The 14330-nt window shown below is 45.5% G+C and overlaps 1 protein-coding gene across 1 annotated transcript in view; it reads left to right on the top strand.

The window, feature by feature from the left end:
- Positions 1 to 14330, top strand: part of il2rb (interleukin 2 receptor, beta) — a 103742-nt gene that overhangs the window by 61490 nt on the left and 27922 nt on the right. Inside the window, exons 4-5 of the mRNA XM_048617354.1 lie at positions 7426 to 7513; positions 9474 to 9606. Coding sequence (XP_048473311.1) covers positions 7438 to 7513; positions 9474 to 9606 — 209 coding nt within the window. The 5' untranslated portion in view covers positions 7426 to 7437. The remainder of the gene's footprint in view (positions 1 to 7425; positions 7514 to 9473; positions 9607 to 14330) is intronic.

Genomic DNA, 14330 nt, shown 5'->3' with positions numbered 1-14330 from the left:
GAAACGTCAGCCTTCCTGCTCCTCTGATGTTGCTTGGCCTGCTGTGTACATCCAGCTCTACACCTTGTTATCTCAGATTCTCCAGCATCTGCAGTTCCTACTATCTCTCAACCTGTCCTCATCATTTATCCCTTGTAGCAAGAACTAATCTAAACATGAATGTTACATATTAGTGTTAGTAATATGATTTACAGCAGAGTGTGGGGATCAGAGATTGATATTAATCTAGGCACAATAGCTCATACTGTCTTTGAGTGCAGTTCCATTTTGGGATTTCAGTGAAATTACATTACCCGGTAATGTAAAACAATCATTTCTTAACTTAGATAACACAGTGTGGAGCTGGAGGAACACAGTGGGCCAGGCAGCATCAGAGGAGCAGGAAAGTTAATGTTTCGGGTCAGGACCCTTCTTCAGAAAATCAGGAAAATTGACGTTTCAGGTAAACTTTCCTTCATTACTGCCACCAGTTCTGAGGAATGGTCACTGGACCCAAAATATTAAATCTGATTTCCTTCCACAGATTCTGCCAGACCTGCTGAGCTTTTCCAGTGATTTCTGCTTTTGTTTCCTTCATTACTATGTCTGCTCGTTAAATTTGCGATTATTAAGAAGCAAACAATGTATAACATACCGGATATCTATATTTAAACTTCTGTGCGTTTTTTTAAATCAAATTTATTTAAAGAGTCTGTGCCCCCTCTTAACTTGTGTTGGTCAGATATTGCATGACCCAATACAAACTAAAATTGTCTCTCTGCTGCAATAACAATAAAATGCAACCTCAAACTCAGTTTTCACTGCAATAAAAGTCTGGCTGCTAATTGAGCAGCCCAGAGCTAACTGAAACCTCCATTTTGGTGCTAATTTTCAGCTTTGTGCTGTGGGCTACACGCCCACAAGACATTATCGGATTATCAAGTTTTGTAAAGTCGAGTCTTTGCAAGTTAAGTGTAGCATTGTAGGTGGAGAGAATTGATAAATAGATAAAGGGGTCATGTGCTGTCTTTCACTTTCTTTATTTTGTAAACAAACAGCAGGAAAGAATTTGATATCATGTTTTGTGTTCATTGGTGATGAAAACCAATCTGATTTTAAACGGAGACATTTAGGCTTAGGTGCTCCATTGGAATACCAAATCCTTATCTCGGCTATTGTGTGGGAATGGATTAAGTTGGAAGCATTTCACAAAGTGATGAGAACATATTAGTGTTAGTGATATGATTTACAGCAGAATGTGGGGTTCAGAGACTGAGTGCAGCTCCAACAACACTCAAGAACCTTGACATCATCCAAGAACAAACAGCCCACTTGATTGTCACTGCATTCACTTCCTCCACCAAGGATGCTCAGTGCCAACAATGTGCACCATCTACAAAGGTGCACTGCAGAAATTCACCAAGGCTCCTTTGACAGAACATCCCAGACCCATGAACACTTAACGTCAGAAAAACAATTGTATCTACTAGGGGAACTACAGTACCATACAAGTTTCTCTCTAAGCCATTCACCATCCTGACGCAGAAATATATCATTCTTCCTTTAATGGTGCTGGGTCAGAATCCTGGTGGGAACTCCGTTCTGCTATTGAACACTGAATAGCATTCCTAGGTGAAGTAACTGCACAGAGACTGATATCCTGGAACCAAATCACCCTTTATTTACACGTGCACAGTACATGGGATGTGACCAGACAGCTCAGAGTCAGGCTCTAGAAATGAGGACACTCTCTGAATCTCCTGTTTATGTCTGTCAGCCAGGGCTCCCTGATCAGGGATCTCAACATGGCCCTGGTTCCAATCACTATACAAGGCAATGTACATAGTGAGATGGGCCTAGGATCTATGTGTAGGTACAACATGTGAATGTTAGGCTTGACAAAACTAAAGCTTGGACTGTTAGCACAGTGCACATTTTCAATGCTTCACTACACAACATGCATGCTATGCTCAAGTGCAAAGGTTAAATGCAGAATAAGACTCCTAACCTGCCATGATAACACAATGAGGCCTCAGAACTGCTCCATCTGTTTTTTATTTATTCATTCATGGGATGTGAGTATCAGTGGCTGAGCCCAGCATTTATTGCCTGTCTTTCCTTCCCCTGGAGAAGGCGGTGGAGAGCTGCCTTCTTGAACCATTGCAGTCCATTTGCTGTAAGTTGACCCACAATGCCCTTAGGGAAGGAATTCCAGCATTTTGACCCAGTGACAGTGAAGGAACAGTGATATATTTCCAAGTCAGGATGGTGAGTGCCTTAGAGAGAAACCTGTATAGTACTGTAGCTCCCACGTATGTGCTACAATTATCTTTCTGGACGTAAGTGGTTGTGGGTCAGAAAGGTTCTGTCTAAGGAGCCTTGGTGAATTTCTGCAGTGCATCTTGTAGATGGCGCACACCATCGACACTGAGCATCGATGGAGGAGGAAGTGAATGCTTGCAAATGTGGTGCCAATCAAGTGGGCTGTTTTCTTTTAGGTGGTGTCAAGCTTCTTGAGTGTTGTTGGAGCTGTACTCATCCAGGCAAGTGGGGAGTATTCTATCACACTCCTGACTTGTGCCTTGTTGATGGTGGACAGGTTTTAGGGAGTGAGGGGGCGACTTACTTGCTGCAGTATTCCTAACACCTGACCTGCTCTTGTAGCCACAGTATTTATATGGTTAGCTCAGTTCATTTTGTATGATAACGTCCAGGATGTTTGTGGTAGGGAATTCAGTGACGGCAACAACACTAAATGTCAAGAGATGATGGTTGGATTGTCTCTTATTGGAGATGATCATTGCGTGAATGTTACTTTTCAGCCCAAGCCTGGTTATAGGTCTTGCTGCCTTTGAACATGGGCTGCGTCATCGTTGTTCCAGCAATACTTTCACATCTTCCTCTTGGCCTTTGTTTGACAATTGACATTGTGTTGCTGGTAGACTGAAGCTTGTATTTATTGCTGCATGGAAGAATGGAGGAAGGATAGGACCCTTGGAAAAACCAGATATTCCCTCAATGAATGAAAAGTCTAACCCTGTCATTGAGCAACAGAGCACCATGACAAACCTGTGAGTGTTCTGGCACTTTAACATAATTGTCTTTATTGATGTAGCGTGATCCACCTATAGGAACTTACACAAAGCCTTTAATGTAGAAAAACATACCAGAACCATTTCACAATAGAGTCATCAGAGAGTATTAGACACCAAACCACATGAAGCGATAGCAGACAGGTGACCAAAGCCTTCCTCAAAGATCTCTAAGAAGTTTCTTTATTGAAGAGAGAGAGGCGGAGAGGTGTTGGAATTCCAGAACTTAAGATCAAGGCAGCTGAAGGCTTGGCCAATAATGGTGGTGGTGGTGGTGGCGGGAGTGGGGGGGGAGGGTTAAAATCAGGAAGGTGCAAGAAGCAAGAATTGAAGAGTTGTAGAAATTTCAGAGTCATAGGGTTGGAGGAAATTACAGAGATAGACAGGAGTGAGACTTAGGATGAGATGGTGAATGTAGTGGACAATCTTAAAGGTGTGCCTTTGGCTTGAGTTGAGGTTTCAATAGCACGGAGCTAACCAGTCCCAAATTAAGAACAGAATAAAGCTGATTAGGTATGATCCTGTATGGTGTTTGCTCACTACATCAAAGCCAAGGCTTAGTTTGCTGTGCTAAATGTTAGATACAACAGTCAAATGACCAGTCTATTTTCGCAAGAGTTCCTGTTTGCCATGCTTTATCAGCTCTGCGGCTCTGGTAAGTGAGGTGTGAAATAAAGTTTGGAGTAACATTGCAGTATGAGACTGAAATCAGGTCTTTATTTATAGCAAACATTTACATTCCTACAGTGTGTCTCAAAGCCACACCATAATCACTTTGTACAATAGAGTACCAAGCTGGTCTACTATTCCAGCCTCAAGCGACTGTCTGTGTGGAGTCTGCACATATTTTTTTTAGAATCCCTACAGTGTGGAAACAGACACTTCCACCCAACAAGTCCACACTGACGCTCAGACCATTCCATCCAGACCTATTCCACTATAACCCACCTAAGCTACACATCCCTGAACACTATGGGCAATTTAACACGGCCAATCCACCCTAACCTGCACGTCTTTGGACTGTGGGAGGAAACCGGAGCACCTGGAGGAAACCCATGCAAACACGGGGAGAATGTGCAAACTCCACACAGTCAGTCGCCCGAGGCTGGAATCGAACCCCTGGTGCTGTGAGGCAGCAGAGCTAACCACTGAGCCACTGTGCCACCCTTTCTCCCGTGTTCTCCCTGTGTTTGTGCAGGTTTCATCCGGGTGCTCCAGTTTCCTCCCATAGTCCAAAGATGTGCAGGTTTGGGTGGATTGACCATGGGATAGTACCCCATAGTGTTCAGGGATATGCAGGTTTGGGTGGATTGGCCATGCTAAATTGCCCCATAGCATCCAGGCTAGGTGGGTTAGCTGTCAGAAATGCAGGACTACAGGGACACCATGGGTCTGGGTGGGATGCTGTTCGGAGGGTCACTGTGGACTTGATGGGCTGAATGTCTTGCTTCCACACTGTAGGGATTCTGTGATCAATCAGGTGTTCCTTTTCCTGATCCCATCCCACAAATGACCAGGTTTACCTGAGTTCAACTTTTCAACTATTTCTGCGGCTAAGTATCTCTGACCAGTAGCTTCATACTTGTTGGTCAACTCCAGTACAGAAACCTTGTGATGTTTGGTCTCATGCAGTTACAAACCTGGTGTCCATCCAGGCCAACAAAGAAGGTTACAAAGAAGGTCTTTCAATTCCTCCCACTTCCTACAGACAAAGGGGGTAGCCATGGGTACCCGCATGGGCCCAAGCTACGCCTGCCTCTTTGTAGGTTACGTGGAACAATCCCTCTTCCGTACCTACACCGGCCCTAAACCCCACCTCTTCCTCCGTTACATTGATGACTGTATCGGTGCCGCCTCGTGCTCCCACGAGGAGCTCGAACAGTTCATACACTTCACTAACACCTTCCACCCCAACCTTAAATTTACCTGGACCATCTCTAACACCTCTCTCCCCTTCCTGGACCTCTCTGTCTCCATATCGGGCAACCACCTCGAAACCGATATTCATTTCAAGCCCCCCGACTCCCACAGCTACCTAGAATACTCCTCCTCCCACCCACCTTCCTGCAAAAATGCTATCCCCTATTCCCAATTCCTTCGCCTCCGCCGCATCTGCTCCCAGGATGAGGCATTCCACTCCCGTACATCTCAGTTGTCCTCGTTTTTCAAGGACCGTAACTTCCCCTCCTCGGTGGTCGAGAACGCCCTCAACCGTGTCTCCCACATCTCCCGCACCTCATCCCTCACACCCCGTCCACGCAATAAAAACCAAAAAAGAATCCCCCTCGTCCTCACGTACCACCCCACCAACCTCCGGATCCAACGCATCATCCTCCGACACTTCCGCCATCTGCAATCCGACCCCACCACCAAAGACATCTTTCCCTCCCCACCTTTATCTGCTTTCCGGAGGGACAACTCTCTCCGTGACTCCCTTGTCCGCTCCACACTCCCCTCCAGCTCCACCACACCTGGCACTTTTCCCTGCAACCGCAGGAAGTGCTACACCTGCCCCCACACCTCCTCCCTCACCCCCATCCCAGGCCCCAAGAAGACTTTCCACATCAAGCAGATGTTCACCTGCACATCTGCCAATGTGGTATACTGCATCCGCTGTACCCGGTGTGGCTTCCTCTACATCGGGGAAACCAAGCGGAGACTCGGGGACCGCTTTGCAGAACACTTACGCTCGGTTCGCAACAAACAACTGCACCTCCCGGTCGCGAACCATTTCAACTCCCCCTCCCATTCCTCAGACGACATGTCCATCCTGGGCCTCCTGCAGTGCCACAACGATGCCACCCGAAGGTTGCAGGAACAGCAACTCATATTCCGCTTGGGAACCCTGCAGCCCAATGGTATCAATGTGGATTTCACAAGTTTCAAAATCTCCCCTCCCCCCACCGCATCCCAAAACCAGTCCAACTCGTCCCTGCCTCCCTAACCTGTTCTTCCTCCCACCTATCCCCTCCTCCCACCTCAAGCCACACCTCCATCTCCTACCGACCAACCTCATCCCGCCCCCTTGACCTGTCCGTCCTCCCTGGACTGACCTATCCCCTTCCTAACTCCCTACCTACACTCACCTTTCCTGGCCCCATCCCCGCCTCTTCGACCTGTTTGTTTCCTCTCCACCTATCCTCTCCTCTATCCCTCTTCTATCCGCCTCCCACTCTCTCCCTATTTATTTCAAAACCCCCTTCCCCTCCCCCTTTTCTGATGAAGGGTCTAGGCCCGAAACGTCAGCCTCTCTGCTCCTATGATGCTGCTTGGCCTGCTGTGTTCATCCAGCCCTGCACCTTGTTGTCAAAGAAGGTTACTCGTCTGTTCTCCTCACATTCATCTGTTGCCCTGCATCACTGTCCTCAATGTCCATTGATGACCACTTGCTGTTGAGTAACCATTTGTGACTGAGGATGAGTAACCAATGCTGGCCTCACCAGTGACGTCTGTGTCTAATGCTCACAAAAGAATCTTTAAAAACGAAGCACAACATCAGTGAGCACAAATCTCCGTCCATTCTCCTGCTTTTGTTTACTCTTTTGTGTTGTTTTTACAACAACCAATAATACTTATCAGGGTCACAAATAATGAGTCTAACTTCATACGCTAAATTTATTCATTGGATTCATATCCCACTAGCTAGCAGGGTGGGATATGAACCCACATTCCCACAACATTAACCTGGGACTCTGGAGTAATGAGTCAGTATCATTACATCCATGATAATGTCTTCCTCCTTAGTCTGGGTGGGGCCACGCTGGCCCAGGTTTGTGTATGTGATAACCACAGAGGAAATGTGATCTTAATCCTTATATTTCTTAGACTGAACAAATATGTTATAAGAAAGGATAATCAGTTTTGTTGTAGCATCATAGAGATGTACAGCATGGAAACAGACCCTTCAGTCCTACTCGTCCACGCCAACCAGATATCCTAAATTAATCTAGTCCCATTTGCCAGCATTTGTCCCATATCCCTCTAAACCCTTCCTATTCATGTACCCTTTTAAATGTTGTAATTGTACCAGCCTCCGTTACCTACTCTGGCAGCTCATACCATACACACAACACCCTCTGTGTGAAAAAGTAGCCTCGTAGGTCCCTTTTAAATCTTTCCCCCCTCACTTAAACCTGTGCCTCTAGTTTTGAACTCCCCTCCCCTGGGAAAGCGACCTTGGTTATTCACCCTATCCATGCCCCTCATGACTTTATAAACCTCTATAAGGTTTAGCCTCCGACACTCCAGGGAAAATAGCCCCAGCCTATTCAGCCTCTCCCTATAGCTCAAACCCTCCAACCCCGGCAACATCCTCGTAAATCTTTTCTGAGCCCTTTCCTTTTTGTTTTCGCAGCATTGTCAAAGGATGAAAGGATTTCGAATTCAAGTGTTTATTGTCCTCACCACCTTCTTATGGACATCAGGACTAGGATGCCACAGCGGTATGTAAGAAAAATGCTTTCCCTGTCTACTTGTTTGCTTATGAAAATGTCGTTATGTTTTGCAGATTATGTCACGCTGCAGTTGAAACTATTAAAGCCACAGCAATTTTAATGATTATAATCTATAATGAAGAGATATGATATTAAAATGCGTTGACAGGATAGCCGCTGAGGAGATGTTTCAGCTCGTGGGTGAGATCAAAGCTGGGGACTGAAGTATCTTTGATAAATGCAATAGGGTCAGGAGAAACTGAATACAAAAAATGCTAGAAATCGCAGTAGGTCAGGTAGCATCCATGGAGAGAGAGCGACTAACATTTCGAGGCCAGGTGACTCCTCATCAGAGCTGAAGTGAAGTGTGTCGGGGGGCAATATTTATGCAATAGTTGGGGGGTGTTGGTTGGAGTGCTGCAGGAGAAAGGATGTTTCTAGTTCAGATTAAGTGATCGGAACGTGAGAATGGCAGATCAATTGTTCTGGACTGGAAAGAACAGGCAATCCCACTGGGCAAGGGAGAGAGAACATAGTAACAGATGATGTAACAAGTAAAGCTAAATGAAAGGGAAGGAAAGGGAGTGGGTTCACAATCTGAAGGGGTTGAACTCTTAATATTAAGTCCAGAAGGTTGTAAAGTACCTAGTCTGAAGACAATGTTGTTCCTCCCCTGTGATTCACTGAAGCAAGCAGGTCGAGGACAGACAAGTGGACATGTGAGCAGGAGAAATATCTTTACCTAGAGAATGGTTAGAAATGGAACACACTCCAATAAGGAGTGGTCAAGGTCATTTTCCTTTTCGCATGCAAAGTCGAACAGTGCTTATACTTACACTTGTTTCCATGGCTGTGTTTCATGGAAGGGATTACTAATCCCTCACTGACAGGCTGTAACTTGAGGGCCAGCACTCCACATCAACAGAAGAAGATACTCCCACTCTTACTGCCTGTTGTAGGTGCTTTGGAAGACCTTTCTTGGCCACCTCAAAGTCCTGAGTCAGACTTGAACCCAGGATCGGGGTCAGGGACGCTGCCCACTCCATTACCAATGCTTCCTTGAGGTGAATGGCACCAATGCATTTTACTGAAATCTAGATAAGTACGAGGGAGAAAGGAATCAACAGCTGAATAGGCTGGGTTTATTTTCCCTACAGCAGCGGAGGCTGATGGGTGACCTTGTAAAGGTTTATAAAATCACGAGGGGCATGGTTAGGGTGAATAGCCAAAGTTTTTTTCCTAGGGTTAGGAAGTCCAGAACTAGAGCGCATAGTTTAAGGTAAGATTTTAAAGGGACATCTTTTTCACACAGAGGGTGGTGCGTGTATGGAATGAGCTGCCAGAGGAAGTGGTGGAGGCTGGTACAATTACAGCATTTAAAAGGCACCTGGATGGGTATATGAATAGGAAGGGTTTAGAGGGATATGAGCCAAATGCTGGCAAATGGGACTAGATTAATTTAGGAAATCTGGTCAGCGTGGATGAGTTGGATTGAAGGATATGTTTCCGTGCTGTACAGCTCTATGGCTCTATGAACCTATGCTGAGTAGGCTCTATAAAATAACATGGGAAAAGGCTTGTGCATTGAAACCAGCACTGATCAGCTGGACCTGTCTTCATCTGCAAATTCTTGGTAACTCTAAGAGTCGCTTGGTCCTGAGAAGGTGATGATGAGCCTCTGCACTGAACTACTGCAGTCCATGCGGTGATTGCATCCTCTCATCATCTTCAAGATCCATGATTTCGTCCTTGCCAGCCCAGGTTGTTACTTACCTTTGTACTGGTAGTGGCTCAATCTTTCCCATCTCTGTATGGGGTGCCCTTGCCGTGTGGAAGAAGATCTGGCATCCCTGTCTCCTCACAGCTCAACATTTATGTGTGAGTTAATTTCTTGGATTGGCGGGGTGAGATTCCTAGCCCGTGAAGTAAATTTACAACCCCCTTTGTTTCCCACTCTCTTTTGGAACAGGAGATGAAGATTTGTGGTGTACAGTTGATTACCTCACGACAATGACTTGTTGCTGGTCGGACAAAGTTTCTAAAAATGCCTGCTGTACATTGTGGGTTAATGACCCGGAACATGACGAAGAGGACGAGGATGAGTAAGTGACATTTTAATTTCTAACCTCCCTGCAGCTCACAAAGACTGCTACATTCCCTCAATGTTGTCTTTACAAAGCCTTTTTCCATGAACTTTCTTCAACGTAGAGATAACACAGTGTGGAGCTGGAGGAACACAGCGAACCAGGCAGTTCCTCCAGCTCCACACTGTGTTATCCCTCACTCCAACATCGGCAGTTCTTACTATCTCTTCTTCACTGTAGAACCTTGTCCAATAATAGTCACCTTATTTGCTCCCTGAATGAGTGGTGGAAGCAAAATCAATAATAATTTTCAGAAAGGGAATTGGAGAAATAGTCAAAATGGCAAAACCTTCATGGGTACAGAGAAGGAGCATTGGCAGTGATTGTACCTAGAGTGGCACAGTGGTTAGCCCTGCTGCCTCACAGTGACCTGGGTTCGATTCCACCCTTGGGCGACTGTGTGGAGTTTGCACATTCTCCCCGTGTCTGCATGGGTTTCCTCCCACAATCCAAAGATGTACAGGTTAAGGTGGATTGGCCAGGTAAATTGCCCCATAATTTCTAGGGATGTGCAGGCTGGGTGGGTTAGCCGTGTCAATGTGGGGTTACTGGGACAGGGTGGGAGTTGTGTTGGGGTGAAATATTAAGGGTCAGTGCAGAATTGATGAGGCACTCTGGAGGGATTCTATAGATTCCAGAATCCATGATTCTAAAACTCACCAACCATCAGAAATAATGTCTTTCTATCTGCCTCACCCATTCCCTTTTGTCTATTGACTCTCAAGCATCCTAGAAAGTTATCATCATAGAACCCCTACAGTGTGGAAACAGGCCCTTCGGCCCAACAAGTCCGCACCGAAACACAGAGCATCCCACCCAGACCCATGCCCCTAATCTACACATCCCTGAAACTACAGGCAATTTAGCATGGCCAATCCACCTAACCTGCACATCTTTGGATTGTGGGAGGAAACTGGAGCACCCGGAGGAAACCCACGCAGACACGGGGAGAATGTGCAAACTCTACACAGACAGTCACCCAAGGGTGGAATCGAACCCAGGTCCGTGACGCTGTGAGGCAGCATGCTAACCACTGAGCCATGGGTTGTTTAATTATAGCCAACCCATACAAATGGAATCCAATGGACCAGCCAGCTGGTCAACTTAAACATCAGGAAACCCGTCCCTAAAGAGACCGTGAGCATAGGTACACTCCATGGACCACAGCAGTTCAACAGGTGGCTCACCAGCACCTTGCCCAGGATAGACAACAAATACTAGTCCGATGCCTGCATTCTACAATCCAATAAAAATAAATCAGTAATTTGGCCTTTGAAGTCTAGCTATCATTCTGGCAAAACACTGAAGATGCTGCAATTAATCAGCAGTTAGGGAGTGACAACATTTAACTTTGACACATCAGAACCCTGGGAGATCTACACTGCAATCCTTCCAAAGCTAATGTGTCCTTGCTGAGGTGCAGCTGTTCCCAGTAACTCCAGCTGTAGTCGACCACATACACCACACCATCAGTAATCTCTTTATTGATTGTGGCATGATATTTTGCCAAGAATAACTGTTTGCTTACATGGCAGTTAATATTGTTCGCTTGTGATTGGTTGGGTGAGGTCCATGCATGGTGTTTATTGGAGATGTTCCGTTCGAATCTGTGTGGGTGCAGGGGCCGAAAAGAACTTTAGGTTTGTCCATTTGGAGCGTAAGAGTAGCAAGCCAAGATAGCTGAGGCCAACAGTGTGTGTCATGTTATAGATCATGAAGGATGTGCTGTTGTATTGCGTACTTTTTTATACATAGTCCAGATCGATCATGGGAGAGGAACCTTTCCGTCACACAGGTAACCAGGAACCTCCCACTCTTACCCCCCACTGATTGAAGGATTTACAGGTTTATTCTCAACCTGCCTGGCCATGTTCCAAAAGTACCTTCCTTTATTGTCAAGTCCTCAGTTGGGACTCGAATCCCAGAACTTCTGGGTTTTGGGATTGGGGTCACCATGGAAGGGGCTTTGCTACCAGGGTCTGGTCTACCTTCCATACCTGACTTGGTTTGTACCAGTCCCTTTCACATTGATCTGGTTGGCAAATCTTCTCTGCTCTAATTTAAGATCATGTAACATAGGAGCAGAAGTAAGCCTTTCAGCCCATCAAGTCTTCTCCATCATTCAATGAGATCATGGCTGATGTGATCACCCTCAAACTCCACTTTCCTGCCTTTTCCCCATAACCCTTGATTCCCCTACTGATTAAAAATCTCTTTCTCACCATTGAATATTAGGAGGGGATGGCCTAATGGTATTATCACTGGGTTGTTAATCCTGAGACATAAGAAATATCCTGGAGACCTAGGTTCAAATCCTATTGTCACAGGTGTTTGAATTTGACTTCCAGATTTTTGTTTATTTAAAGGCTAAAGCATGAATCCATTGCTGATTGTTGGGAAAAACCCATCTGGTTCACTAACGTCCTTTAAGGAAGGAACCTGCCATCCTTACCTGGTCTGGCCTACATGTGACTCCAGACCCACAGCAATGTAGTTGATGCTTAACTGCCCTCTGGGATGGGTAATAAATGCTCGCCTAGCCAGCATATAAATGAATAAAAAACTTTTAAATATGTACTTAACACCCAGTCTCGAGAGCCCTCTGCAGTAAAGAATTTCACTGATTCACTATCATTTGAGAGAACAAATTTTGTTCTAAATGTGTGACCCTATACTCTGAAGTTGTGTCCTCTGGTTCTAGACTCTCTCACAAGGGGAAACAACAATCCTGTACCTGCCCTGTCAAGTCCCCTAAGAATCTTGCATATTCCAATGAGGTCACTCCTTGTTCTTTTACATTCCAATGAGTTCAGGACCAATTTTCTCAATTTCTCCTCATAAGACAGTCCCTCCATATCTGATATCAGTTTCAATCAGGCCAATTCCCATAAATCTGGATATAGGCACGGTAAAGCAATTGAAATTCTTTGTTCACCCCATTTACATTCCTCCAGCCCTGGCTTCAATCATGTCTCTCCCACCCTCCAGTTCAGACTATTTACATTATCTGTTACACTGCTGACTGGTTTATATTAGCACTATAAAATCATGACAGACGTTGATAAGGTAGATAGCCAACAGCTTTTCTCCATGGTAGGGGAGTCTAAAACTAGACGGGCAAAGGTTTAAGGTAAGAGGGGAGAAAAAGGGTCCTGAGGTGGAACGTTTTCAAACAGAGGGTGGTGAGGGTCTGGAACGGGCTGCCAGAGGCTGTGTTGGAAGCGAGTACAATTTTGTCATTGAAGAAACGTTTGGACAGGTCCATGATGGGATAAGTGCGGAGGGATTTGGACCAAACACAGGCAAATGGGACTAGTTTAATTTTGAAAACAGGGCAGCATGGGCTAGTTGGGCCGAAGGGCCTGTCTCCATGCGGTACACCCTTATGACTCGACGACTCTATAACACAAGGGCCTCCATAATGTAGTTAGTAGGACCGGCAAAATGGTGAGAGGTTTGAGAGCGAAAGACTAGTGCTCAAAGATGAGAGAAAAGAAATGGCCTACTAGTCAATAAGCATTTTCCTGAATGTTGTATTGTTGTAGGTCTCAATACAGAATGGTATGTAGATTGATGCCTTAACTCAAACCCATTGAAAACTGAGTGAACGCATTCTCACTTTATGACTCAAAATATAGGGCAAACAGCAACAAGGCTGAGACCAAGAGAGATATGTGTTCATCAGTCAGTGAATAAACAGATCAGTTGAAATTTTGAAAGGATTACCACGCCTCATTCAGTACCCACCCCACGTGTGCTCCAAAAACAAGAAGAAAAATATGTTTTTCAGGACATAAGGTGGTTTTTCTGGTGAACACATTTATTAAAACAAACCACTGTGGAGAGGTGTATTAACAAGTACAGAAATACCCCCATAATTGACTCATACATTATTATAGCTCTCCAACAGTGTTAGAGAGTGATCACAGTCCCCAAACCTCAGCGAAGTGACATACGTTCACAAGGACATGTGAACGTTTCATTAGCAAAACTGAGGTATATGCACAATCAAAAATATACGCACAGAATGTACTCATACATGAGGCAGGTGCAGTCACAGACCAGCAGATATACACTCACACGCATACACACACAGACACACACACATTCACACACACACACTCACACACACACACACACACATACACTCACACGCACACACACACAGACACACACACATATACAGACACACACACACACACACACAGACACACACACACACACACACTCACACACACACACACACACACACACATACACTTACGCACACACACAGACACACACACATACACTCACACACACACAGACACACACACATATACACACACGCATACACACACAGACACACACAAATACACTCTCACACACTCACACAGACACACACACACACACACACACACACAAACACACACACACACACTCACATGCACACACACACGCAGACGCACACACACACACACACACTCACACACACACACATACACTCACACGCACACACACAGACACACACACATACACTCACACACACAGACACACACACACATTCACACTCACACACACTCTCACACACAGACACACACACACATACACACACACACAGACACACACACACACACAGACACAGACATGCACACCCACACACACGCACACCCACACAGACATGCACACACACACACAGACAC

Source organism: Rhincodon typus, chromosome 37, assembly GCF_021869965.1.
Source record: "Rhincodon typus isolate 14 chromosome 37, sRhiTyp1.1, whole genome shotgun sequence".
NCBI classification, from domain to species: domain Eukaryota; kingdom Metazoa; phylum Chordata; class Chondrichthyes; order Orectolobiformes; family Rhincodontidae; genus Rhincodon; species Rhincodon typus.
This window is presented reverse-complemented; position numbering and strand designations above follow the sequence as displayed.